The following is a 27,667-nucleotide window of genomic DNA, read 5'->3' as shown; positions in this document are numbered from 1 at the left end:
GGAAGAATCACCACGTGGCTTTAGCTGGCGATCCTGGCAACACAACCAGTGGTACTGGGAACTAAGGAAGGCCTGCCAGCTGAGCACAAATTACTAGGGAAAACCAAGAGCTGCCTAAGCCACGGACTTCTATTTCTTCTCCTGAGATACGGTACCCCAGACTGGGCAAAGGGGGGAAAGAAGGACTGTGTGTGTTTGTGGGTGTTTCAAGGGACTTTGGGATTTTAACAAAGACATTAAGTCATTACTTTTAGTCTGTATAACTTGAATAAATAAGTCTTTTCTTTTTCACCAATCTCTAGCATGGAGAGCTATAATTCTCTGGCTTAGAGAAAGGTGAACCTAGTACAGGGGGACCCCAGGAGAAACGGGGATTAATTCCCTAGCATTTTGGGACTCTCTTCCCTGGTGGCCAGTCGGGGAGGATCATGGGAAACCACATGCACAGTAGCTTTAAAGTAATGCAACTACTTGTATATACTCAGTAAAAGCCCACCACAACTAGCCAGGAAGGATCCACCCTATAAAAATAAAGTCCCTCCAGCCCATGAGGTCAATCTCTGCTTGGAGTTGGCCTGCTCCCGTGTTCTCTTCTATGAACTCTGGGTGTTCGGTTCAATTCTTTGACCCCATCACTAAGAACCTGGTTACCTGTGCCCACCTGTGACAGTATTAGTGAGGAGTTTCCTGAAGCAGAAGGAACAGGTAGGAAACCCTCAGAAGAATTGCTTTTCAAGTGTAAAGGCAGCCTGTCGGCAGTATTTTTTTTTTTTTCTGAGACATCATTGTTTTCCTATTAAGCTGTTCAACTGATAGAATGAGGCCCACCCACGTTTGGAGGGAAATCTCCTTTACTCAAAGTCTGTGAACTTGCATGTTACATGGCCTATAATCTCATGTGAAACACACATTCACAGCAACATGTAGAGTAATGTTTGTTCACATACCTGGGAACTGAGGCCTCGCTGAGCTGACATGTGAAATTAATCACACTGGTCCTCCTTCACTGGTGTCCTAACATTTTAAAAATATTTGTGTTCCTCCAGTCTTTGAAGTCTGCTTTTCTTTTTTGTTTTTGAGGAGTTTTCTAAGTCAATGTTATGTGACCATTCAAGGCCTGACAGGTCCACGGTATTCGGGCAGATGGAAGAATATTCACGGAGCCGTTGGGATGTTTGGCGTGCCTTTATTCACTGGTGGGGCGAGCCACACATGCTGCAAGCTGTGTGTCCCTGCGTGTCTCTGCGTGGCACACGTCGTGGCCCTTGCTCCGCAGCGTGGCCGCCAGCAGGGAGCCCCCAGCCCCTTTTCGGTATGAGAACGAACAAAGCCAGCAAAAAGCCAGAAAATTATATAACATAGCATAATTCTGTCCATGCGAGCCCACTTCATGTTATGCGAACAGTTTATCGGATCCAGTCTCAAGGCCGTGAGAACACTGGTGATAAGGCCCCTCCAAGGTTATGGGAACACTGCTCCCCTTAGTTACCCAGACACCTGGGTGAGGAAGCCAGACTGCCTCCACTTACCCTACAATCGATCTGAGAGAGAAGTATGGTGACAGAGAGAGAAACATCAGTGTGGGAGAGAGAGTGATCGGTCACCTCCCACATGTGCCCTAACTGGGGATGAAAGCGGCAGCCCCGCTTTGTGACTGGGAACAAAACCCACAACTTTTTGCTGTACAGGATGACGCTCCCACCAACTGAGCCACTCCGCCAGGGCTGCTTATGTATTTTATAGAATTTATTAATTTTCTGTATTTTGTTAATTTCTAGGTGAGGAATTCTTGATATAAAACTTTAGTCAGTCCCCTTGCCAGATGAGTCACTGTAGCCATGTCCTGTTTTATACGGAGTTAGAAATTTGTATACATTTAAAAACAACATTTCTTTTGTAGTTTAGCCTTTCTCATAAGCTGAACATACTAACCTGGGCCTCCTCTCTCTTTTTAAAACTCTAACCTTACTATCAATCTTTCATTCCATCAAGATTTCATTGTGAGCAATTAATTGTAAAAGATGAGATTTTATATCAATTCCTTCCTAGACTGCTAACTAATCACCGAGCACCATGCATTCAAACCTCTTTTCACCACATTAATACCAGATATATCTCTCATCTTACATCTAATGAACACAGGGAATACAACTTCATAGATTATGTGCTCTAGTAGTTTGAGTACCTAACTTCTCCCTTTGTCATACTGTCTTTAGGGTCCCTACAATAATGTCACTCTACTTTTTAGAGAAGATAGATACTCCAAAAGTTTTTCTGTTCTGAACATTCTTCCTTTCTTGATGGTTAGCTTGGTATTTCATTTAAAATGCATAACTCATCAATATTTGAAAATCACAGGCTCTTGGAGGTACACATAAAAAAACACATTATAATAAGTATAATAGTCTGAGAGAATTTGCTTCTAAGTTGGAAAGTGAAACTAGATCAAGGAATTTCTCTTCTATAATGTGTAAGGTAATTAATAGGTGAAAATTAGTAAAGTAAAACAAAAAACATAGCGTGCACCAATAAAACAAAGACAACGGCATTTAATTTGGGCATCAGAGCATAATTTAAAACTTAATGGAATTCTAAAGTATGAACATTTCAATTGCCTATTACAGTCTATATAATATCGCATTCTGTATTGAATCTTCATTCTACCAGTAACTGCGTGGGATCCTGGGAAATGCACTTAATCTCTAGGCCTCCAGTTTTCTCAAATATAAAATAAAGTAGAAATATTCCTGGACGGTTAAAGAAATGGAAACATTTAAAGACTTAAGCTATGTTGCACCACACAAACTTAAATATGGTCATTGTTTTCTTCCTTCTTCCATGAGTATATACCGGAAGAGTGAACCTCCCACCTCTGGGGACCCGTGCAGGGCAGGTGAACAGACAGAATTCTGAGTTGTGTTGTGAACAAGACTCAAGCGCAGTCACGACTCACATGGAAGAGAAGTCTGACTTGCACATTCAGTTAGGGAATGGCGGCTTGCATGGTTCTTTGGAAAGAAGTTTGTCACCGAGACTGTGAAACATACTCATCTATACTTCCTAATAAGTGCTGGCACACTTTGGCCTTACCTCCTTGCTTTTCTAAATTACACTCTTCTACTCCTCATCACAACCGTTCCCCCTCTCCAGGGGAGAGGGCCCCAGCGTGCTCTCTCCTCTTTCACTCCCCTTTCGGTGCACCCTCCCTCCCCCCACCACACACACACCCACACAGCTGTGTTCTGTCCCTGTGAGGCTTCCAGCCACCATTTTCCATTTAAGAGTAGAAAACCACCAATTAGAAGCAAAGTTGGGTGGAAGTTTTTGAGAACTCCCGTCTGAGAGACTATTTATCTTCTTCTGAAGAATAATTTTGGAGCCGAGGAGTGGCCCTGTTACAACAATGCAACAATCGCTGAAGCTAAAGGGACTGGGGAGTCAGATACCTTTTACCCCCAGGACTGACTCATGAGAACATTCACAGAGGAAGAGTGCCACCTATGGCCCACGACAGGCAAGGCCATCCCCCAAGTGAGGAAAGAGCAGGCAGGCTTCTTTCTGTTCTGTGCAAAACAGTCTGGTCCCTTCCCCCTATACCTTCAGAGCTTCAAAGGGGCCCTGTCCCGGGAAGAACTGAGCCCAACACTTGGCGACGCTCACTTCCTTAGCTTTTGCATTTCAGTGGAGCAACGTGCACCGGGCGCCAGGCAGGGCTTGCTCTCTCTGGGCACTGGGCAGCTCTATGGAGAGGAACAGTCAGAATGTGTTTCTGGCCTCCAGGCTGCTCAGCTGGCCAGAGCCCAGAATCAATATCCCTACAGTTCTGGGGGCCACTTGGAGGCTTAGAGTTTGCCTTTCTGGGTGTGGAGAAGCAAGGGCCTTCAGGAAATCTCTCTCCTATTCGAACGTGCACCCACTATCTCTAAAAAAGAAGTTGGCAGTTTTTCAAATTCATGGCCACCATGAGATCACGTTGCTTAATGTCATAATTAGGGAAAATCCTCACTTGTCACTTGGAGTAGTGACTCCACTTGCTTCCCTTCCAACGTCGCTGAGTGGGAAGAGAGAGCACTGCTTAAAGGAACTTCAGAGCATACAATTGTTGCCAGCTGACAGCCCGAGGTTAACTATTGGGGTGGAACCGAGAGGTGTTAAGGTTAGCCAAACTGGACTCGAAGGAGTTTATTGGGAAGCATGCGGTGTGGGAATTGCTCAGGCAGGTAGCAGGGGTCTCTCAAATCTGTGCCTCAGGTTACTCACCCAATCTTTTCTTTTGTAATTATATTTTATTGTTGTTCACTTACAGTTGTCTGTATCTTCTCCCCCCACCCCACCCCACCCCAAAATTCCCTCCCGCCCTTGCTTCCACCCTCCTCCTTGGTTTTGTCCATGTGTCCTTTATAGGAGTTCCTGAAAACCCCTGTCCACTCTGTCCCTTCCCCTCTCCCCTCTGGCTATTGTTAGATTGTTCTTATTTTCAGTGACTCTGGTTATATTTCATTTGCTTTTTTCTTGTGCTGATTATGTTCCAGTTAAAGGTGAGATCATATGGTATTTGTCCCTCACTGCCTGGCTTATTTCACTTAGCATAATGTTCTCCAGTTCCATCCATGCTGTCGCAAGGGCAGGAGCTCCTTCTTTCTCTCTGCTGCGTAGAATTCCACTGTGTGAATGTACCACAGTTTTTTGATCCACTCATTTGCTGATGGGTACTGTTGAAAACAGTATGGAATCTCCTCAGAAAATTAAAAATGGAACTGCCTTTTGATCCAGTAATTGTGCTGCTGGGATTATACACTAAGAGCCCTGAAACACCAATCCAAAAGAACCTATGCACCCCAATGTTCATAGCAGCACAATTTACAATAGCCAAGTACTGGAAGCAACCTAAGTGTGCATCATTGAATCTTTTGATTGCTCCTCTCCATTGAGGGCTGAAAGGGCTCTAATTAACATGTGAAAGGATTTTTGTCCCTTGCATTTACTTCTTCCTTCACCACCTGTAGGGGTGTGTGGGAGATGGACACCAAGGTCACTTTTGTTTTTTTCACCTGGCTCTGTCTTCTGATTGTCTAACATCTTTCAAATGCCATGACACTTTCCAGTATTTGGTTGCTTTTTTTTTCCACTTTTACTGTATGAGTTTTGTTGTTTCTTCTTTATATTTTCAGGGTGTAAAGCTAATACTGTATTTTGCCGTGTGTGGTGCACACCTACGTCTTTGGCCCAAGTGATCAGGAAAAAAATCTTTCCTTTTAACTTTTTAGTTCTGTTGTTTCTTTATTTACCTTCAGAATCAAATCCGATTGTTGTATCTCAGGGCATTATTTCTCATCTGGATATGGTCATTGTATTCTAGAGTTACACATCTAATGCATAACCATGTATAAAAGAGTTAAAGACATTTATATAGATGTGGAACTAGTACTACCCATGTATAATGCATATCTCTATTTCCCCCTCAAATATTTGGTCAAAAAAGTGTGCCTTATACATGGCAAAATATGGTATTTTGGTTCCATGCTGTCAACCTGCCATCCTGCCCTGAAAATCTCTATGGCCATAACCTGTTTTATATCTAGAAGTTCTTAAATATGTGACAGTGTTCCAGGATCCAGCAGCAGGTTTGGGGGGCGGCTGGGTGAGGGGGAGGGAGTGCTGAGCCCCCACAGCCCCGCACAGGTCCCACAGTGGAGCTGGCCTTTACAGCCCAGTTGTGAGCAGGGATGCTGGTGCCCAGGGACCGCCTGTGAGGGGTCACTGCACAGCACCAGCTGGAGGAGGCAGAGGTCCTCCGCAGATCAGTGGGGAATGTGAACGTGGTCCAGCCTCTGCCTGTGATTCCTGGGCTGCAGCTGTCAACACTCCCTCATGCCCAGTCTCCCAGGGAAACTCAGTAAAGTCGGGGAGCCTGGTGCACATGGGACTTGGGAAAGAATCCAGAAGCTCATCCCAGCCTCTGCTTAGGCAGTTTCACATCTGATTCCACTGGGAGGCGGCTGCCTCCCTTCAAGACTCAGCTTTGCTCAAAAACAGCAGCAACAACAACCACAATCCCCCTGCCCACCCGCAAAAGCCCACAGGGCACCCCTAGAAACAGGAAGGAGTTGAAAGTCAGCAGCAGCAGGAGAACTTGGAAGAAGGGAGACACTGAAAGTGTGGGCTGCCACAGGCAGGTGCTCAGGAGGGGGAACAATGGGAAAGGCCAGCTCTGAGTCAATGTGTCTCCAGGTCACTCCCATTCAGAGGGCGAGAGGATCGAAGTGGCCATTAGTGTACGGACTTCTCCCTCAGAGATGAGGTCACAGCAGTGTGACACCCCAGCACAGGTGACACTGAGAGCACAGCAGCCTCCTGAGTATTGGAAGGGATGAGGGTGACTCCAGTGCCGGCTGTAAACTTGGTTCACTTGGCAGAAAAATCTCCTCCCTTAAAACTACTTAAGTGTTGTTTTGTGTACTTTTCCTTGGGATTTAAAGTCAGTCAGTTGAATGGACTCACACCACACCCCTGTTGTATACAATAGGCAGCAATCCTTTGGCATCTGAAGTGGAACTTGGAATCCTTTAGCATCTCATCCTAGCTGCTCTGTCACTGTATGCCATGCCTTCCCCTGGTTCATAAGGCCCATGTCCATTTCTCTGCTTGGCTTCCTGTAACAGGTCCTTCCAGACAAGTCCTTATCTCAAGGTCCTTAAGTTTTGACCTGGGACCTTTGGTACTTTCAGCATAGCTCACCCCTCCCCTTTTGTACTGCTCACCAAACAGTGAGGCATAAACCTCTATAATCCAAATAGGGCTGTTGAGATGGCCGAGTTAAGAATTTCAGACGCCTTAGAACAAACGGCTGCTTTATGCTTAACATGCAATAAATGTTGGTGCCATCATTGAAAATATCATCATGGCTTTTGCTGCCTAGATTAAGGGCAGAATCTTTCAGGATCATCCATTGCCCTTACTCTTAATTGTAGTTTTTCCAAGGTGATCTTTTCTTTGCCTGAATGGATTGGTGAACTAGGGAGAGCTCAGGCACGAGGCAGTACCCACAACGTTGCCAGAGAGCCTCCTGGCCCAGCAGTGTGGGTGGGGGTTGCCAGTCTCTTCACAGTCGGTTGTTGTCACTCTTCCCTCCTTGCCTCAGACTGATCACAGGTGGATTAAATGAGCGGAAAATGAAGTGGCTGCTCTTGCAAAGCTGAAGGCTAGTCACTGACACAGGGGTTCCTCTTCCTTGAGCCTCTCTCTGGCAGAAACAGCCCACTTCTGATTTTGTGTAATTCATTCTGGCTTTCATCCTCCACCCCGCCCCCCCCCCCACACCCTCCCATAGAGAAGTGTGCCAAATTGGCTACCCTGAATTTTGCCAACGTACATGGTGTCATTTTGTCAGCAGGAAAGTCACTTCCCTTCTTTCACTTTTATGACATTCAGAAATCCATTTGTTCTATTTTTGCCTGCAAACAACTGTGAATTTTGCTTCCTGGGAAAGTTGAAATGGGAAATAAGACATCTGAAGTCCTCAAAAATAGAGAGAAACATGGTGAAGCCCCACTGCCTTTCTTTTCCTTTGTTTGTATATCAACCTCAGGATGAAGTGCAAAGTAATGTCAGAGGAGCAAGACACACTCTGCCCAGTAAACCAACAGGTAATAACTATGTTGTCAATGAACTTTACAGTGAGGTGTCATGAGCAGGTAATGGAACAGGTAAGAAGGATGTTTCTCCCTGACACAGCAGCCTGAGCCCACTGCCCTGCATTCTGGGCATGAGACAGAGCTGGGCGAACAAAGAAGCCCAATAGGAAAACGCAGACTGAGCGGACAACTGAAGTTCAGCAGTGTCTGCACTATGAGTTTTGATGGAGGGACGTCCTCATGGGATCTCCTGTGCCCAGCTCAGAGGTTTTAAGCATAACAAGTGTTCAATCATTAAGTAAAAAGTGAAGGAGAGAAGTTGTACCTACAACATAAAAAGTATTCATCTACTGACAGTTAAATGATTGCAACTGGCTCACTAACTCACGCACCTACTTAGACAAAGTAAACTTGGCTATCAGCTTGAGGGCTGTGGACACCACCGACACCTGGGTCATGGCTCAGGGGAACAGGAGGTCACCAGTGAGCACCAGGGTCCTTCACACAGACACTCCAGGGGGAAGGGCAAGACTCAAGCCCCTCCACAGCAGGGGAATTCTAAAGACCCCAAGATGTGGTCAGCCTGCCCTCAGGGAGGGAGTCCAGGAGATTTGGGGTTGAGAACACTGTGTCATCCCAGAGGAAAAAGCTGCCTAGAGCCAATATCTCCCTCCAGAATGAGGTGGTGCTTCGGAAAACTCGGTTGCCAGGATGTGGGGGCACTGCCCACCAACACGCACCAGAAAAGGACCAGGATTCCTGCTGGGGGTATGGGCACAGCCCGGGGAACACTGACAACCAATTTCAAGATGTTGGAAACAAATGGCATGTCTGTAGAATTCCTGCATGAATGTGTCTGAAAGGTAGGGAAACACCCCAGGAACTCATTCCCTGAAAACCTCAGCCTTTGCTGTGAATGAAAGTGTAAAAAAACTCTGTCCTTGGTTCTAAAGAGCTCATTTGCCAGACATGGCCTGGTGAGTACCTCACAAAAACACAGACACGCAGGGCAGAGGGAGCCTGGCTGCCTATGTGAAGTAAGGAGGGCAAAAGTGCTTCCCAGATTCCAGGCCAAATTTTACCTGTAATACAGAGAAGAGCAATATTCATGTATTAAAATATGTCTGAATGTGCATGTGCATTTACACACCTAGATACACTTCTGAGTTTAGGACAGTGAGGTTTGTCATTAGACTGATAAGTATCCATTTGACTTGACACATCTCAAGGTTTCCGTTTTTTAAATTTTATGGAAGATTTTATTTGCTTATTATATTTTAGGGACAGTGGAAGGGTGGGAGAAAGAGAGAGAAAAATCGAAGCAAGAGACACACATCAGTTGGTTGCCTCTCTTGTGTGTCTGGGCAGAACTAAACCCTCAACTTAGGAGTGTGTCCTGACCAGAATGGAACTGGCAACCGCTCCTTCTGTGGAACGACACCCGACCAACTGAGCCACACTGGTCAGGGCAGCACACCTCAAGTTAGGAGGGAAAATTAAAACCACAAAATTAACCTTGCAGATTGATGACATCTTAGCCCACGTGGAGAACTCATGAATGAAAACAAAAAAAGGAAGTAAAAGTATAAAGAAATGTTTAGAAAATGAAAATTATGGTGTCTCCCTATTTAATGGCCATGCTTAGAGAGAAGGTCATAGGCTAACTAGGGTCCAAGGTTGTTCATCAGACGTCCAGTTCAGCAAGGCCAGCAGCCCCTCCTGATCCCATGGCCCTCCCGCTGTCTCTGCTCACCATCCTGGTGGTGTTCAGCTGTGGCCCCAGTGGAGCTCTGGGCTGTGACCTACCTCAGAACCACATCCTGCTCAGCAAGGAGAACTTGGCGCTTTTGAGGCAAATGCAGAGAATCTCCACTTTGTCCTGTCTGAAGGACAAAAAAGACTTCAGATTCCCCCGCAAAATGGTAAATGGCAGCCAGGTCCAGGAGGCCCAAGCCGTCTCTGTCCTCCACGGGATGCTCCAGGACGTCTCCGACCTCTTGCTCACAGAGCACGCCTCTGCTGCCTGGAACACCACCCTCCTGAACCAGCTGCGCATGGGACTCTATCAGCAGCTGGAAGACCTGGAGCCCTGTTTGCTGCAGGAGATGGGAGAGGGAGGAACTGCCTTGCCATCCCAGGGACCTACACTGGCTGTGAGGTACTTGGAGTTCCTTTTTCGCTACTTGGAAAAGAAGCAGTACAGTGACTGTGCCTGGGAGGTTGTCCGAGTGGAAATCATGACATCCTTGTCTTCCATAATAACCTTGCAAGAAAGGTTAAGTAACATGGACTGAGACCTGTGGTCACCTTCATCCAGGTGTCACGGATGAATGTGCCTGATCACCCCTGCACATAGGACTCAGACCATGGGCAAAGGCTCTTCTTTCTGCTTCAGTCACAGAATGTATTGATGCTAATTGAGCACGTTTTGTCAGAGTGTTAGGCAAGATCATGTTACAAAATTCAGCTCCTGGGACATGAGTTTTGGAGTGGTGATCATCTGATGTTATTTATGTATGTATATTTTGTGTACTTATTATTTATGTATTCTTTTGTCTTACCATTATTTTGTATTTATGTCACCAATATTTGCCTTTCCCTTGTATTAGACTTGAAAAAACATGCTTACTTCTTTATGTTATTGAATTTTCATTTCCTTTTTAATTAAATTCTTATAAAAGAAAGCATCTTGTCTTCTTTTAGTCTGAAAATATAAGTACTTATTTTTCTCTGTAAATTTGTTTCAGAATGGTACCTGCTTATTAAGTCATATAGAACAGTTCCTGAGCTAGTCATGAAATGCCTATCAAAAGGTGGAAATCCATGAACTTGAGAAGATTCCTGGAAAATATGGAATGTCGTCTGTAAACCTCATGTCTGAGTTTTAACCGAATTATATTTAGATAGCAAGGACTGGTGGGTAGAAATATCGAGAGGAGTCATGTAGAGTGAAGTGGGAAAGATACACGTGTTTATTGTCTGATCCTGGCACCCGGTACTCTTCCTCCCACCCTCTCCCCGGTCCTGCTTCGCTGATTGCATTCACTCCCCAATACTGTCCCTGTGCCCCTCACCTCAGTGCCCACCCACACACCTGCTGTGGTTCTTGGTGGTTTCAGCTTCAAGGTTTCTACTCAGAGTACAAAGCCAGGGGGATGGAGTAAACAGTGAGTGGAAGCTCTGTCTTTCAAGACTGCTGTAGTCAGGTCTGTTTCTCTGAGTGTCCTCATGTATATTTGGGGGCCCTGAGTGAAGGCCATTGTTACTGTGAAGAAATAGGCGCTGATTTCAAAGGAATCAGCTGAATTCGGTTTACTGTGTGTGTGTGTGTGTGTGTGTGTGTGTGTGTGTGTTGTGTGAATTTCTCAGACAGCAGGGAGAGATGTCAATTTGGGAGGATTTCTTGAACCTTGGCCTCAGATGACCTAGCCAGTGCTTTGTAGTTTGCCTTTCCATAAATTGAATGTAATGTTTCAATAAATTTTTGCCCTTTATCTTTCTCTATTCTACTACTTCTTCATGGACCAGATTAGCAGAAGGAGGAAAGCTTGGCTATTCTGGACTTGTCTGTGTCTTCCTTTGATTGCCTAGTTCCTTTCACATATTGTGATCCCTTGTACATGGGGTGCTGTAAATGATACACTACATGTATGGGGAATCGTGGTACACGGGGCTCTTGCTTTCCAGATTAAATGGATGTGAAGTCTGCTACACTTAAGTTACAAATGTGTTGCTGGGCCAAGTTGAAGGTCTGCTGCTATGAACTGTGACCCCGGGGACTGCTACACTTAGGCTTCTCTGCCTTCAGCTACATTTTAAAGGGGATTTCAGAAGGGCTGGTTGTTGACCCAGCCATGCTGACACATATAATTAATCATCACAAAGACTGTCTTGGAGAAAGGACGTTCAGTTTCTCAGCAGCGTCTTTGCTTCTTGTGAACAGTGCACTTGGGAGAATGGTAAGAGCACAGACTGTGGTGTCAAAAGGCCTAGTTTCCAAAATGTTGCTCTGACCTGGTGAAAGTTAATGTCCCCGTGGCTCTGTTTTCTTTTTCTCTAAATGGGGATAATGAAAGAAATGACATCTCCTCATTTTGCAGGTCTGCGTGTAGTCAAGTGAGTAGAACAAGACTGGCACATCAAAGTGTGTGACAAACTCCTGTTTTTAAGACGCATGTACTCAAAGGAGTGTTCAGGGGGTGGGTTGTGATTATTAATTAACCTGTTTATCATTGTACCTAGACCATGGTAGTGATCGACACTGTCATTTTTATTATTGCCGTAATTCCCAGCTGTACCATCTTGAGTACTAATGTTATGGAGGTAATTCACATTTCTGAATTGTTTTCCATTGATCCTAGGAAGTGCACATTGAAAAAACCACCATCCCTCCGTTTGCCAGACAGAATTAGGAATTCAGTGGTCTTATGTAAAGGGAGTCTCCTGTGAGTTTGTGGGCGTGATCCCACCTGAGTGTTCAGAAACTGAGTGATGACACCTAGGGTAAAGAAAATAGGAGAATGATCATGTGGCTGGCCGTGGAAAGGTGAAAGGCTGGCCATCGACCACGAACTGTTCTCACTTAAGGCTCTGCCAGAGCAGTCCGTGTGCGTTCTCTCTCTATTCTAGGGCCCCTCCTCCTCTGCTTTGCTGGAAGTCTGGTTGCAGGCAATTGAAGTTAATTATGTTTTGTCATTTTGTTACTCAATGGTCACCTTTTTGCTCTCTTCAGATCCTGAAGACTGGTTAGATCCAGGCTACTCAAGTCAGGGAGCACCAGCCCCTGTACCCAGTCCACCAATTTAAGTGTCAGTCTCGCCCCAAAACACACTTCCAGGCACACTCAGAATGTTCTTTACAAGTATCTGGGCGCCTCACAGTCCAGTCAAACTGACACATAAAATTAACCATCACAAGGATCTGAAATAAAATACTGTGAAGCCCAGTGGATTGGCTAACCTATATCTCTGTCACCCCAGGTGGTCAGAATTGGGTTATCATTTCATCCTGAGTTAAAACCATGTGTGAACGTTCCATGGAACATCAGGTGAAAGTTTAAAGAATTTAAAGTAAGTTTTGTTTTGGTCACAAAGTGCTTCCCTTCTACAAGAAGGGAATAGTACAGGGTTTCTATACAACTTTTCGGCAATTAAGAACGCCCACAATGTCTATATAATGTGATATCTTGTGAGTTCTGGGCTCACCATGACCCCCTCCCCCAGGTTGGTTCTGTGTTGTCAGGACAGATCAAGTGCCCACAAATCACCCCTACTGGAGCCCTGAATTCACACACAGACTCTGCCCTGTTCACCTTGTGCCTTGCTCCTTCCCTAACATTATTATTTTCATAGAACACAGGTCATAAATCCACATGACAAGGGCAGTTCAGTCCCCAGGCTCCCTGTTCTCCAGGGAAGTTTATAATTGGAGTAGCATCTACATATTAAGTCAGGAAACATGGGCAGTGTGGACTTCGTCCAAGTGTAGCATCACCCACATGCTGAGCACTGAGCCAGGCCTGCAGGAGAGAGGAGACTACAGCTCCGACCACCCTGCTTGGCCTCAGGTTCTTCCTGTTCTATGAAGAGGAGTGAAAAGGAATGGCTCCTAGTCTAGTTTGTGCTCAAATCTGGCTCTGTTCCTTATTCTGTCACCTTTGCATGACTGGCCCCCACACCGCCTTTGAGAAATAATTTGGAAAACAAAGTCTTTAAGAGCAACTTGAGAGTCACTGAAATAAAAGTGGGGAGTGAGTCTCCCATTTATGACCAGGCCCATGATTCTCATTTTGATGTTATAAATACTGAAAATACATACTTGAAGAATATATTTTTCTGGAAACAAACAATTTTTAAAAAATAGTACCTCAAACAATATTCAGCTATAACTTTTCTTGTAGAGCTGTGAAATATTTATAAAGTACCTTTAGCTCTATTGCTCTCTCAGTTCATATTTGTGTAGTATATGTTGGTATTATTTGTTTTCCCTCTAGGACGACGATTGTTCCTTTCATGAGTATTGATCGAGCTCCTGAACTGTAGGGACTGGGATGGACACCTAGCAGACAAGGTTGCGTGAAATGACTTTTCTCTCCTTAAGTATTTCACAAAATCCTGGGAAGTGTTCCCAAAAGAAAATAGGTCAGGACACATCTTAGTCCATTTGGACTCCTTTAACAATGTAGCATAGACCTAGTAGCTTGTAAAGAATAGAAATGTTTTGCTCATAGTTCTAGAAGCTGAAATTCAAATCGGGGTATCAGGAAGGTCGGGCTCTGAAGAGAGCCTGCTTCTTGGCACACACTGCTGTTTTCTGCTTGTATCCTCACAAGGCAGAACCAGGAGGGGTCTACCTCAGGCCTCTTTTATGAGGGCACTTGTTCCACTAAAGTGGACTTTATTCTCATGCCCTAAGTATTCCCCAAAGGCTCCACCACATTACACCTTCACTTTGGGGGTTAGGACTTCAACATAGGAGTTCTCTGGGAACATAAACATTAGGACCACAGCAGATAATTAAAGTCTACATGCCTGGCGTGTAGAAGAGGGAATACAGCCATATTTAGAAAATAAAGAAAAATGAGCAGGATAGGACACAACACAGCAAGTGAAGGATCAGCATCCAAACTCTTGCCTTTTGACCTGAAGTTGTGCTGCAACTACTACATGCCAAATGTTAGAGTTCCGACTGAAATAGAGCCACTATCCCCCAGAAATGCATGGAGGCCCCTGAAAGCATGTGATCACTCATCAGTGTTTGTGAGGGGTCTCCAAAAAGCTCATCATGATAACACATCATTGCCACTTCAGTAAAGATGCACCAAACAGTAGTCTGAGAAATTGTCTGATGCTGTGAGCTGTGTGAAGCAGGGAGAGCTTGAGTTTAGATTTATGGTTCTCTATGTGACACCAGCCTACTTATTTTTCTACCATGAGGAAGCAGAGAGCAAGTGAGAATTTAAGGCATGCATACATGTGAGTTTAACATAATGCTAGGCAAAGGCTGAAAATATGCTGTTGCTCTTGCAACTTGAATGTCCAGAGTGTGTGCACCTTTAAAAAAATCCTAGGGATTTTAGCAGTAAACTCAGTAAATGTTATTGACACCAGTATGAGTAGAGTGGAAACATTAGATAGTGAAAATATTAGCCATTGTCTATTATAATCCTAGTAAAATTTTGCCATAACGAAGCAAAATAGCCTGGTCATTCATGAATGCCTTCCAGTATGTGAGAAACTGCTTCAGTAAAAATTACTTTAGCAGTGATCACACTGGGCTTGGTGCCCAGCATAACACAGAAAATAAGAGAGTGTATTTACTAGAGAGCTGATTTACCAAGGATGTCCTACCTACCATTTATTTTTTAAAAGACTATTTATTTATTTCTTTATTTATTTTTAGCGAGAGGAAGGGAGGGAAAAAGAGGGAAACCAACACCAGTGTGTGGTTGCCTCTTGTGTGCCCCTTATTGGCGACCTGGCTCACTACCCAGGCATGTGCCCTGACTGGTAATCAAACCAACAACCCTTTGGTTCACAGGCCAGCACTCAATCCACTAAGCCACACCTGCCAGGGCTCTACCTACCTTTTAAAGGGTAAGAATCTGGACAGCTGAGACAACATAACTTCTTATGCAAAGCAAAGAGAGTTTAGGATCAAATCTGAATGTTAATTCTTTACACAGGCATAGTTAATAATAATTGAGTTTCATTGCTTCCATAGACAGTTTCCTTTTGCTGGGGAATAAGAGACTTGATGGGAAACTGTGAAAGTCCTTTGAGTATTTTTAAAAGTCACACAAAAATACAGAGAAGGATTCAAATTGATGTTTAAATCATATATTCTCATTGTGGGTAATATTACCTCCAAAGGTGTGCAAAAATTAGTTCTTATGAGTGTGAACAAATCATAGGTCTTACACTGGTTTTCGGTGCTCCAGAACTCAACTTTATCCCAAAAATTGTATTTCTCAGTGTTCACTCTTCTCTTTGAAGTCCCTGTGTATCACATTGGAAGGATTGGCTTTGAGTTGGGGGAGGAAACACAAAACGCATGCCAGATCAGCGCCACGGACCTATGGTGACCTGAGGGCTCCTTGGAGGACTTTCCTTCCATACTCACTGGATCTCACAGTGATATTGTGAGAGGTGGCCTAGCCTTTGCTCACTCACGAGCTGCCGCCGACCATCTTGTGGATGTTGCTTAGGCTGGAGTCTCAGTGTGATGTGGGCTTTGAAATTGAATGCCAATAATTGTGTTATTTAGTGCTCCTAAAGTTATTCAACAAAGTATGTCAAGTGCTAAACAGGTAAAATGTTGACAATATGTAAACATATATAGCAGCTGATGAAGTTAAAAATTATTTCTTGATATGAACAGTATGAAAAGTTAAATATAAATATTAAGAAAATAATCTTAAAACAGTGTTCACTGGTTTTTATGATGTAAAAATATATCTATACATGGGTATTATTTTAAAGTGTTATTTAATTTTTAAAATTTTTTATATGGAACCGTAAATAACTCTGAATAGCCTCAGCAATTTTGAGGAAGAAGAACAAAGTAGGAGGGATCAGCATACCTGACATCAAACTGTATTACAAGGCCACTGGAATCAAAACAGTCTGGTACTGGCATAAGAACAGACACACAGATCACTGGGACAGAGTAGACAGCCCAGAAATAAGCCCAAGTCTCTATGGTCAATTAATATTCAACAAAGGGGGCAGAAGCATAAAATGGAGTGAAAACAGCCTCTTCCAAAAATAGTGCTGGGACATCTAGACAGCTACATGCGAAAAATGAAGCCAACTGACACTAGAAATAAAAATAAACTCAAGATGGATAAAAGACTTGAATATACGTCGTGATACCATAGAAGTCCTGGAGGAGAACATAGACAGGAAAATCTAGATATTCCACACAGCAATATTTTCACCATTATGTCCCCTAGAGCAAGGGACATAAAAGAAAGAATAACAAATGGCATCTCATCAAAATAACTGCTTCTGCAAGGCTAAAGAAAACATTAGCAAAATGAAAAGGGAACCAAATGTATGGGAAAATATACTTGCCAATGATCTCTCGGACAAGGGTTTGATCTCCAAAACAAATAAAGAGCTCACAGGACTCCACTCCAGGAAGACAAGCAATCCATTTTAAAAATGGGCACAGGACCTCAACAGACACTTCCCAAAGGAGGACATACAGAGGGCCCAGAGACATAGGAAAGGATGCTTAGCATCACTAGCCATCAGAGAGATGCAAATTACACTACAATGAGATATCACTTCCCACCAGTCAGAATAGCCATGATGAACAAAGCAACAAACAACAAGACTTGGCAAGGTTGTGGAGAAAAGGAAACCCTAGTGCATTGTTGCTGGAAGTGTAGACTGGTGCAACCACCATGGAAACAGTAGGGAATTTCCTAAAACAATTGAAAATGGAAGTGTTTTTTGACCCAGCAATTCCACTGCTGGGATTATACCCTAAGAATCCTGAATTCTACACTAATTCAAAAGAACCTATGCACCCCAATGTTCATAGCAGCACTGTTTACAATAGCCAAGTGCTGGAAGCAGCCTAGGTGCCCATCAGTAAATGAGTGCATCAACAAACTGTGATACATTTACACAATGGAATACTACACGGCAGAAAGAAGGAGCTCCTACTCTTCGCAACAGTGTGCATGGAACTGGAAAGCATTATGCTAAGTGAAATAAGCCAGGGGGTGATTTTATTTGAACATGTAATTGGATACATCACTATTTATATAAATTAATATATCACTTTAAAATTTGCTGTATATGGCCCTGGCTGGTGTGGCTCAGTGGATTGAGGGCTGGCCTTTGAGCCAAAGTGTCTCCACTTCAATTTCCAATCAGGGTGCATGCCTGGGATGTGTGCCAGGGCCCCAGCAGTGGGCATGCAAAAGGCAACCACGCATTGATGTTTTTCTCCCTCTCTTCCTCCCTCGCTCCCCCTCTCCAAAAATAAATAAAATCTTCTAAAAATTTGCTGCATAAGTTAGTTATAAAGTTATTGACATTGACATTTTAACTAAATTAAATGACAATAGATTTTAAATGTACCTTGAAGTGTAAAATTTGCATTTATTCATTCTTAATCCTGTACTGAATAAAATGAGTTCAGTTTACACTTTCTTCTTTTATTTATAAAACACAGGTAAAAATGCAGTACATTACTATTTACATTCAATATACAATATATATATACAATATATATCTGTGTTTATAGTTTTCTTGGGGGCTTCAACTAGAAAAACATCTGAAAGTCTTTGTGGACAGGGGGCAATAGTGAAAAAAATGTGGTTGACAAATATTGATCAAAATGCATGTAGAAAGTGCATAAAGGAAAGCAAAAGCAGAAGTGGAAAGGAAAGGAAACGTTCAGAAATTGAAAAGTCCTATGCTCCCTATATAAGACACCGGCACAAAGTTGGACCTTACAGAGCCTAGAGAGCAAGATTCAGACAGTCCCCCAGCTCAGCCAGGCCAGCAGCATCTGCAAGGTCCCCAATGGCCCTGCCCTTCTCCTTCCTGGTGGCCCTGGTGGCTCTCAGCTGCAACTCCATCTGCTCTCTGGGCTGTGACCTGCCTCACACCCACAGCCTGGTTAACGAGGGGACCTTGGTGCTCCTGGGACAAATGAGAAGGATCACCCCTTTGTTCTGCCTGAAGGACAGCAAGGACTTTGGGTTCCCCCTGGAGGCGTTCAGTGGCAACCAGTTCCAGAAGGCTCAAGCCACTTCTGCCATCCATGAGATGATCAGGCAGACCTTCCACCTCTTCTGCTCAGAGGGCGTGATTACTGCTTGGGACAAGACCCTCCTACACCAACTCTGCAATGGACTTGATGAGCAGCTGAGGGACCTGGAAGCCTGTCTGACGCAGGAGGTGGGGCTGGAAGAGGCTCCCCTGACGAGAGAGGACTCCATCCAGGCTGTGAGGAAATACTTTGAGAGAATCACTCGCTACCTGAAGGAGAAGCAGCACAGCCCTTGTGCCTGGGAGATTGTCAGAGCAGAAATCAGAAGATCCTTGACTTTATCAGCAAACTTGGAGGAAGAGGAGATTGTGCAGTAAGGAGGGACACCTGGCTCAGCATGGACATGATTCTCCCTCCCTAATAATATCACACTTCCTCCTGTTCTGCCAGGTCCAACTTCCTTTGTTTCTGCTCTGATCGTCTCATGAATGGAATCGATGTATTATTTATTTATTTATTTATTTATTCACTCATTCGTTAATTTAAAAGTTCAATTATTTATGTATTTGGAAAGTTTGACTTTTTGGCTCATGTAATGTTCAGCATGTGCCCCTTTATATTGTTATTATAATAAAATATAGTCTTTATGTTTAGTCGATTTATAATTATCTGTGTGTATTAAATTTTTACAGTAGGAAACTTTTTGTATTGACTTATCCCAAAGAGAAACAGCAAGCCAGATTGTGCAGCTTGATTAAAACATGGATGGCACAATTCATTTACCCATCACATTATATTCAAACTGGAAGTACCCACTGACTTCTTCTAAGCCAGGCGGTGTGGTGCCCTCAGGATATAGAGGTGATTGTAACAAACACAGTTACTGTTCTCATGTATTTTTGGTTTTTGGTGGGAAAGAATCCTAAACACAATGAATTAAAATTACTATCGGTTATGTTAAATGGCATATTGAAGGAAGAAAAAACAAGTGAATTCTCTCACCAGCAACTACTGTGGAGAATGCCAGGGCATACAATTCGAAGCAGTAGGTCTGCTCTACAGTTGACTGGTAGACATCTAAGGGCAAATGTCCATTGATAGCTGGGTATGCGAGTTTGCAATCTACAAGGAATGCCATGGAGGCATTCCAGAATACATGCCCATATCACACAAGTTTCCCTCCTCTCCAGGTGGAAATCCCCAGAGCATGCTTGCCATTCATTCTCTACCTCTCCACCCAACCACACAACTGCTTTTGTTCAGTCATGGTTTCAGCATCCTTGTCTCACTATCAAGTTTTCCCTAAAGAGCAGAATGTCACAAGTAGAAAGCAAAAGTAACATTTCTAGGTTTTGCAGAAACATCTGCAAGAGAGGCTTTCCTTAATGTCTGTGGACTGTGATGTAACAGACCCTGTAGCTAAAAGGAAACAGAAAGCAAGATGCAATTTGTGGGTGGGCAAATGAAAGTCCTCTCAGGGAAGACCGCCCCCTGGTCTCCCAGTGCAACAAGGGCAGCCACCAACAGGAGGGCAGGCTTCTGTTGTGGACAGAAGTCCTACCACTTCCTGCAGGTGTCCCTTGACGCTGCTACAGAAAGGCTACTTCTTGGCAACAATGGATTCTAACGCTGTCACTAGCCCATTTCCTTACTCTTTGTATTACAGACAGAGTCTCCAGCTTCAGGCAGGGCATGGACACTTTGGGATTGGGCAGTGAAAGGGAGAGACAGAGAGGTGTTTTCTGGCTACCCCTACTCTGCAGAGGAAAGGCTCCCTCTGATTTACCCCTTCCACATGCTGTGGGACTCTAGGGGGCAGGTGGAGCTGCTAGTCCATGAATGGGAGCCCAGGTAATCAGGAAAATCTCATCAACATTAATTAAACAACTCTAAAAAGTGTACTTTTAGTTTCACAGATTTATTATATCAGATATCAACTATTACTTCATAGAATAATATTCACATTGTCATATTGAATGACAATCATTTTTGTTGTTGTTCGATTACAGTTGTCCTAATTTTTGACCCTTTTCCCTCTTCTGCCCAGCTCATCCCCACTCCCACAATCAATCCCCACACTGATGCCCATGGCCATGGGTCATTCATACATGGTGTTTGACTAATCCCTTCCCCTTCTTTCCAACTTTACTTCCCTCTCCCCTCCACTCGGGCCACTTTCAGACTGTTCCATGTTTCCACATCTGGTTCTATTTTGCTCATTAGTTTATTTTGTTCATTAGATTCCTTTTACAAGTGACATCATATGCTATTTGTCCTTCACTGACTAGCTTATTTCACTTAGCATGATAATCTCCAGCTCCATCCAGTGTGTCTGCAACAGGTAGGTGGTCCTCCTTTTTTTCTGCTGCATAGCATTTGGTTGTGTAAATGTACCGTACTTTTTTGATCCACTCATCTACTGATGCACACTTAGGTACTGTTTCCAGTACTTGGTGATTATAAATAGTGCTGCTTTGAACACATGGGTGCATAAATTCTTTTGAATTCGTGTTCCAGGATTCTTATTTCCAGCAGTCAAATTTTGGGGTCAAAAGGCAGTTTGTTTTTAATTTTTTGCAGAAACTCCATAGTGTCTTCCACAGTGGCTTCCCTAGTCTGCATTCCCAGCAACAGTGCATTAGGGCTCCCTTTTGTCCACATCCTCACCAGTACCTGTTGATTGTTGACTTATTATTGGTAGCCATTGTGACAGGTGTGATGTGATATCTCACTGTGGTTTTAATTTGCATCTCTCTGATAGCCAGTGATGTTGACCAGTTTTTCATATGTCTATGGGCCATCTGTGTGACCTCCTTGGAGGTGTCTGTTCGTGTCCTGTGCTTATTTTTTAATTGGGCTGCTTGTCTTCCTGGTGTTGAGTCCTATGAATTCTTTATATATTTTGGAGATGAAACCCTTGTCCAATGTATCTTTAGCAAGTATGTTCTCCCATAGAGTCATCTCCCTTTTCGTTTTGATGATGGTTGCTTTAACCATGCAGAAGTTTTTAATTTGATATAGTCCCATTTGTTTATTTTTTTCCTTTATTTCCTTTGCCTAAAAATCGCTATGAATGATTCTGAAAATTTACTGCCTATGTTTTCCACTAGGACTTTTATTGTTTCACAACTTATATTAAGTCTTTTATCCATTTTGAGTTTATACTGGTGTACAGTGTAAATTGATGGTCTAGTTTCATTTTTTTTAATGTACCGGTCCAGTTCTCCCAACGCCATTTATTTTCATTTTTTAAAAAGATTTTCTTTAATCACTTCTAGAGAGAGGAAAAGGGAGGAGGAAAGAGAGGGAAAGAAACATTGATGTGTGAGAGAAACCCTCACACGCCCCCAACCAGGGCCCTGGCCTACAACCCAGGCATGTGTCCTGACTGGGAATCAAGCCATCAACCTGGTTCACAGGACAGCAGTCAACCAACTTACCCACACCAGCCAGGACCATTTACTGAAGAGACAATTTTTATTTCATTGTATGCCCGTGTCCCCTTTGTGAAATATTCATTGATCATAGAGATATGGGTTTATTTGGGTTCTCTATTCTGTCCCATTGATCTATGTGTCTGTTCTTATGCCAGTGCCAGACTGTTTTGATTACCTTAACCTCGTAGTATAGTTTTATATCAGGGATTGTGATCCCTCCAAATTTGTCCTTCTTTTCTCAAGATTGCTCAGGCTATTTGAGGTCATTTTTGGTTCCATATAAATTTTTGGAGTATTTGTTCTAGACCTCTGAAATATGCCATTAGTATTTTAATAAGAATTGTATCAAATGTATAGATTGGTTTGGGTAGTATGGACATTTTGTTGATGTTAATTCTTCAAATCCATGACCACGATATTTGCTTCCACTTATTTGTATCCTCCTCACTTTCCTTCTACAGTGTCCTATGGTTTTCCAAGTGTAGATCCTTTACCTCATTGGTTAAATGTATTCCTAGGTACTTTTCTTTGTTGTTGTTGCTATAGTAAATAGGATTTTTTTCTTATTTATTCTTTGTTAGTGTTCATTGTTGGTATACAAAGATGCCATCAATTTCTGAAGATTGATTTTATATGCTGCTACTTCGCTGAAATCACTTATTAGGCAGAGTACTTTTTTGGTGGAATCTATAGAGTATCCTATGTACACTATCATGTCATCTGCGAATTATGACAGTTTTACTTCCTCCTTTCCAATTTGCATGCCTTTTTTCCTCCTTGTTATCCGATTCCTGTGGCTAGAACTTGCAGTAGTGTCTTGAATAAGAGTGGTGAAAGTAGACATTTCTATCTTATTCCTGAGCTTAAGGGAACTGTTTTTGGTTTTGCCTGTCAAGTATGATCTTGGCAGTAGGATTCTTGTATATGACCCTTATTATGTTGAGGTGTGCACCCTCTATTCCCACTTTGCTGAGTGTTTTTATCATAAATGTGTGGTGGATTTTATCAAAAAGTTTTTAGCATCTATTAATATGATCATGTGATTTTTGTGCTTTGTTTTGTTTATGTAGTGTATTACATTTATTGATTTGTGAATATTGTACCATTCTTGCATCCCTGGGAGAAATCCCTTTTGATCATGGTGCATGATCTTTTTAATGCATTGCTGGACCCAGACTGCCAATATTTGGTTGAAGATTTTAGCATCTATGTCCATCAAAGATATTGGCCATTAATTTCCTCCTTTGTTGTGTCTTTACCGGGTTTTGGAATTAGGGTAATGCTGGCCATGTAAAAAGAGTTTGAGAGTCTTCCCTCCTTTTGAAATTTTTGGAATCAATTGAAATGGAGAGTAGTTATTTCTTCTTTGAGTGGTTGTTGAAATTCATCTGAGAAGCCATCTAGCTCAGGACATTTGTGTGCTGGGAGTTTTTGATGACTACTTCAGTTTTGCTAGTCGTTATCAGTCTCGTCAGGTTTTCTGCTTCTTCTTGATTCCGTTTTTGAAGATTATATGTGTCTAGAAATTTATCCATTTTGCCCAGATTGTACAATTTCTTGGCATATAGTTGTTCATAGTAATTTCTTACTATCCTTTGTATTTCTGTGGTATCAGTTGTTACTGCTCCTTTTTCATTTCTTATTTTATTTATCTGGTTCTTCTGTCTTTTTTTCTTCATGAGTCTGGTTAAAAGTTTGTCAATTTTGTTCATTTTTTCAAGGAACTAGCTCCTGGATTCATTGGTCTTTTGAATTGTTTTTTTTCAGTCTCTATGTCATTTAACTGTGCTCTGATCCTATTTCCTTCCTTCTACTTGCTCTGGACTTCATCAGTGTTCCTCTAGTTCTTTCAGATGTAGGGTTAGGTTGTTTACTTGAGATTTTTCTCTTTTTTATGTAGGCCTGTATTGCTAAGAACTCCCTCTAAGGACTGCCTTCACTGTGTACCGTAGATTGGGGTTTTCTGTGTTCATTTTCATTTTTTTTTCCAGATACTTTTTGATTACTTCCTTGATCTCATTGCTAACACATTGATTATTTAAGAAGATGTTATTTAGCCTTCACGTATTTCAATGTCTTTGAGGTTTTTTTCCTTGAGGTTGGTTTCTAGTATCAAGCCATTGTGATCCAGGATGATGATTGATGTGATTTCAACTTTCTTGAATTTAATGTTTATTTGGTGTCCTACCTTTTGGTCTCTCTGTGGAAATGATTGAGGTGCATTTGAGAAGAATGTATATTTTGCTTCTTTGGGGTGAAATATTCCATAAATATCAATTCAGCCATTTGATCTAAAGTGTTGTTTAATGTGGCACTATCCTCGTTGATTTTTTGTTTGAAACATCTATCCATTGTTAACAGTGGGGTTTTATGATGAGTGTATGCTGTTTATCCCTTAAAATCCCCCAGGATTTTCTTTATACATTTAGGTGCTCCTACATTGGGTGCATATATATTTATAAGAATTATTTGGTAAACACCCTTAGTATTATGTAGTGACTTTATTTATCTCTCATTATGGCCTTTGTCTTGAAATTTAACTGGTATAAGTGTTGCTACCCCAGCTTTTTATAATGTTAATTTGCATGAAATATTTTTTCCATCCTTTCACTTTCAACTAGTGTAAGTCTTTTGTTCTGGGATGTTTCTTGTTGACAGCATATATGTTCTGTTTTCTTATGTTGCCACTTACCCTATGTGGCTACATAAGACCATGTAATCCATTTACAATTCAGGTTATTATTGATTAAGGTACTTATTCATTGCCATTTTTCCCTTTGTACTTTTGTTCCTCTTTCTCTATTTCTTATGCCTCTGAAAGTAGTGCCACTGGCATCTCTTGCAATGCTGGTTTGGTGGAGTTGTACTCTTTTAGCCTGTTTTTGGTCATTGTTTGGGAGGCTCCTTATTTTCCCTTCCATTGTAATGATAGCCTTGCTGGACAGAGTAGCCTTGGTTGCAGGCCCTTGCTTTTCATTACTTGGTGTATTTATGCCAGTCACTCCTGGCTTGTAGCGTTTCTGTTGAAAAATCAACTGATAGCTTTATTAGAGATCTGTTGTATATTACTAGCTGTTTCTCCCTTGCTGCCTTTAAGATTCTCTCTTTGTCTTTAAATTTTGTCTTTAAATATTTCGATTATAAAACATCTTCCAGTGGGCCTCTTTGGGTTCATCTTGATTGGGAGTCTTTGTGTTTCCTGGACCTGTGTGACTTTTCCCTCACCAAGTTAGAGACATTTTCTGTCATTATTTTTTCAAACAGGTTTTCTATCTTTTGCTCTTTTTCATCTCCTTGTGGTATTCCTATGATGTGAATATTGTTATGTTTCATGTTGTCCCCCAGCTCCCTTAAACTACCTGTATTCTCTTTTGAGTCTTCTTTCCTATTGTTGCTTGGATGAGTGTTTTTTTCTGTCTTGTTTTCCCAGTCACTGATTATCCTCTGCTTCATCTAGCCTGCTTTCAATTCCTTCTGGTGTACTCTTCATTTCAAATATTGTATGCTTCATCACTACCTGGTTTGTATTCACAATTTCTATGTCTTTTTCATGCTGATATAGTTACCGCTAACTTCCTTGCAGCTCCCATAAAGTTCCTGTAGTTTTCACAGAGCTCCTTGAGTGTCCTTATAACAAGTACTTTGAACTCTATGTCTGATAAATCCCTGGTCGCATTTTCATTTGATTCTGTTTCTAGGGATTCCTCCTTTCATTTTGATTAGGGGTTGTTTCTTTGTCTCCGTATTTTTGGAATACGGAGAATTGGGAATACAAAGAACTTTTGTGACTCACCTTGTTTGTTTCTGCATATTAGATTGCTGTGTTTTGCCTGCCTTTCTTCATCGGGTGGTCTTCTGTGGGATGAGTACTATGGGACTCAGTTGTGCAGTCTCCTTGATCCCTTGAGCTGGATACTGTAAAGATGCACTATATGCAGTTTATGTGGTCCCTCCTATCATGTTTGTACTGTGATATTTTGGGTTCATTCACTGGTGGGGTTCCCTGCTCTGGCAAGCTGACTGAGAGTCTCAAACCCCACCACCTCTTGTATGCTGTTGTACAGGTGCTGACAGAACAAAACAAAATGGCACGGAAAACAAACTCATGCCAGCACACCTACCCCCCAACAACAACAGTGATATCAATGACAAATGAGCAAAGATTTAAAAAGGCAAAAAGAGAATATGAATATTATAAGAAAGAAAAAAAGAATATGACATAACTCAAGTAAAGAAAATTGATTTGAGAGCATTGATGGGGAAGAAATAATGAAAGTAGGGAATAGAATCAACACAAACAAAGAGAAAAATAAAATGACAACATTAATAAGAAAGGGAAGGAAGAAGGCAAATGGAGTAAGAAAAGAGAAGAGTAAACTATGAGGCTTCAAATAAAGTGAAAAATAGGAACAAAATTGAAGAGAAACAACAATGGCAGCAATATCAATGACAATTCAGTAGTGATCAATAAATGCCCAAAGAGAATAGGAATATTATAGAAAGAGGAAAGAGCATGATATTACTGAAGGAAAGAAAAATGATTTTAAAGGATAGAGGAAAGTCATATAATTAAGAGTAAAGAATAGAAACAAGGTGAAGAAAGGAAAGAAAGAAAATTAGGTAACTTCCAGTCAAGATGGAGGTGTAGGTAGACATGCTTTCCCTCCTCATGCAGCCATGGGAAGAATCACAACTAACCTCAAAGCCAAAGTAAGTGGGATCACAATACCTGATATCAAACTGTATTACAAGGCCACTGTAATCAAAACAGCCTGGTACTGGCATAAGAACATACACATAGATTAATGGAACAGAATAGAGAGCTCAGAAAAAAGCCCCAGTCTGTATGGTCAATTAATATTTGACAAAGCGAGCAGAAGCATAAAATGCAGTAAAAATGGCCTCTTCAATGAATGGTGTTGGGAGATCTGAACAACTACATGCAAAAAAAAGGAAACTTGATTCCCAACATACACCATACACAAAGTAAATTGAAGGTGGATAAAAGATTTAAATGTAAGCTGTGGCACCATTAAGGTCCTAGAGGAGAACATAGGGTGGAAAATCTCAGATGTTCCACACAGCAATATTTTCACTGTTATGTCCCCTTAAGTAAGAGAAATAAAGGAAAAAAATAAACAAATGGGTTCTCATCAAAATAAAAAGCGTCTGCATGGCTAAAGAAAATAGCCTTAAAATGAAAAGAGAACCAACTATATGGGAAAAGATATTTGCCAATGATACCTCAGACAAGGGTTTGATCTCCAAAGTATGTAAAGAACTCACATGACTCCACTCCAGGAAGACCAACAACCCAATTAAGAAATGGACAAAAGACATGAACAGTCTTCTCCAAGGAGGACACACAGAGGGCCCAGAGGTGTCTATTCAGAGCCTTTGCCCATTTTTTAATTGGGTTGTTTGTGTTTTTGGTGTTGAGTTTCATAAGTACTTGATACATTTCGGATATTAACCCCTATCAGATGTATTGGTGAATACATTCTCCCATCCTGTGTGTTTTCAAATCTTGTTGATATTTTCCTTTGTTGTGAAAAATCTTTTTAGTTTGATGTAGTCCCATTTGTTTATTTTTTCATTTATTTCCATTGCTTGAAGAGATATTTCTGATAAAAAATATTTTTGAGAGCAATCTATGAGCAATGTCTGAGATTTTGCTGCTTATGTTTTCTTCTAGGATTTCTATGGTTTGGGTCTAACTTTTCAATCTTTGATCCATTTTGAATGTATTCTTTTGCATAGTGAGAGAAGGTGGTCTAGTTTCTATTTGTGCACTCATCTGTCCAATCTCTAAACACCATTTATTGAATAGACTATATTTAGCCCATTGTGTGTGCTTGCTTCCTG

At 42.0% G+C, this 27,667-nt stretch overlaps 2 protein-coding genes across 2 annotated transcripts; both read left to right on the top strand.

The window, feature by feature from the left end:
* Positions 1-9,308: 9,308 nt before the first annotated feature.
* Positions 9,309-10,008, top strand: LOC114490402 (interferon omega-2-like). The gene has a single exon (XM_028504354.2). The coding sequence runs from the start codon at positions 9,362-9,364 to the stop codon at positions 9,926-9,928; it is 567 nt and encodes a 188-aa protein (XP_028360155.1). The 5' UTR covers positions 9,309-9,361; the 3' UTR covers positions 9,929-10,008.
* Positions 10,009-17,728: 7,720 nt separating this feature from the next.
* LOC114490401 (interferon alpha-4-like) lies at positions 17,729-18,800 on the top strand. The gene has a single exon (XM_028504353.2). The coding sequence runs from the start codon at positions 18,176-18,178 to the stop codon at positions 18,740-18,742; it is 567 nt and encodes a 188-aa protein (XP_028360154.1). The 5' UTR covers positions 17,729-18,175; the 3' UTR covers positions 18,743-18,800.
* Positions 18,801-27,667: the final 8,867 nt, after the last annotated feature.

Source organism: Phyllostomus discolor, unplaced genomic scaffold (assembly GCF_004126475.2).
Source record: "Phyllostomus discolor isolate MPI-MPIP mPhyDis1 unplaced genomic scaffold, mPhyDis1.pri.v3 mPhyDis1_scaffold_58, whole genome shotgun sequence".
NCBI lineage: Eukaryota > Metazoa > Chordata > Mammalia > Chiroptera > Phyllostomidae > Phyllostomus > Phyllostomus discolor.
The sequence above is the reverse complement of the archived record's forward strand: the minus strand, read 5'-3'. Positions and strand labels throughout refer to the sequence as shown.

Bases quoted from the DNA above. Each gene is read 5' to 3' on its own strand.
- LOC114490402 (XM_028504354.2), top strand. From the start codon at position 9,362: ATGGCCCTCCCGCTGTCTCTGCTCACCATCCTGGTGGTGTTCAGCTGT.
- LOC114490401 (XM_028504353.2), top strand. From the start codon at position 18,176: ATGGCCCTGCCCTTCTCCTTCCTGGTGGCCCTGGTGGCTCTCAGCTGC.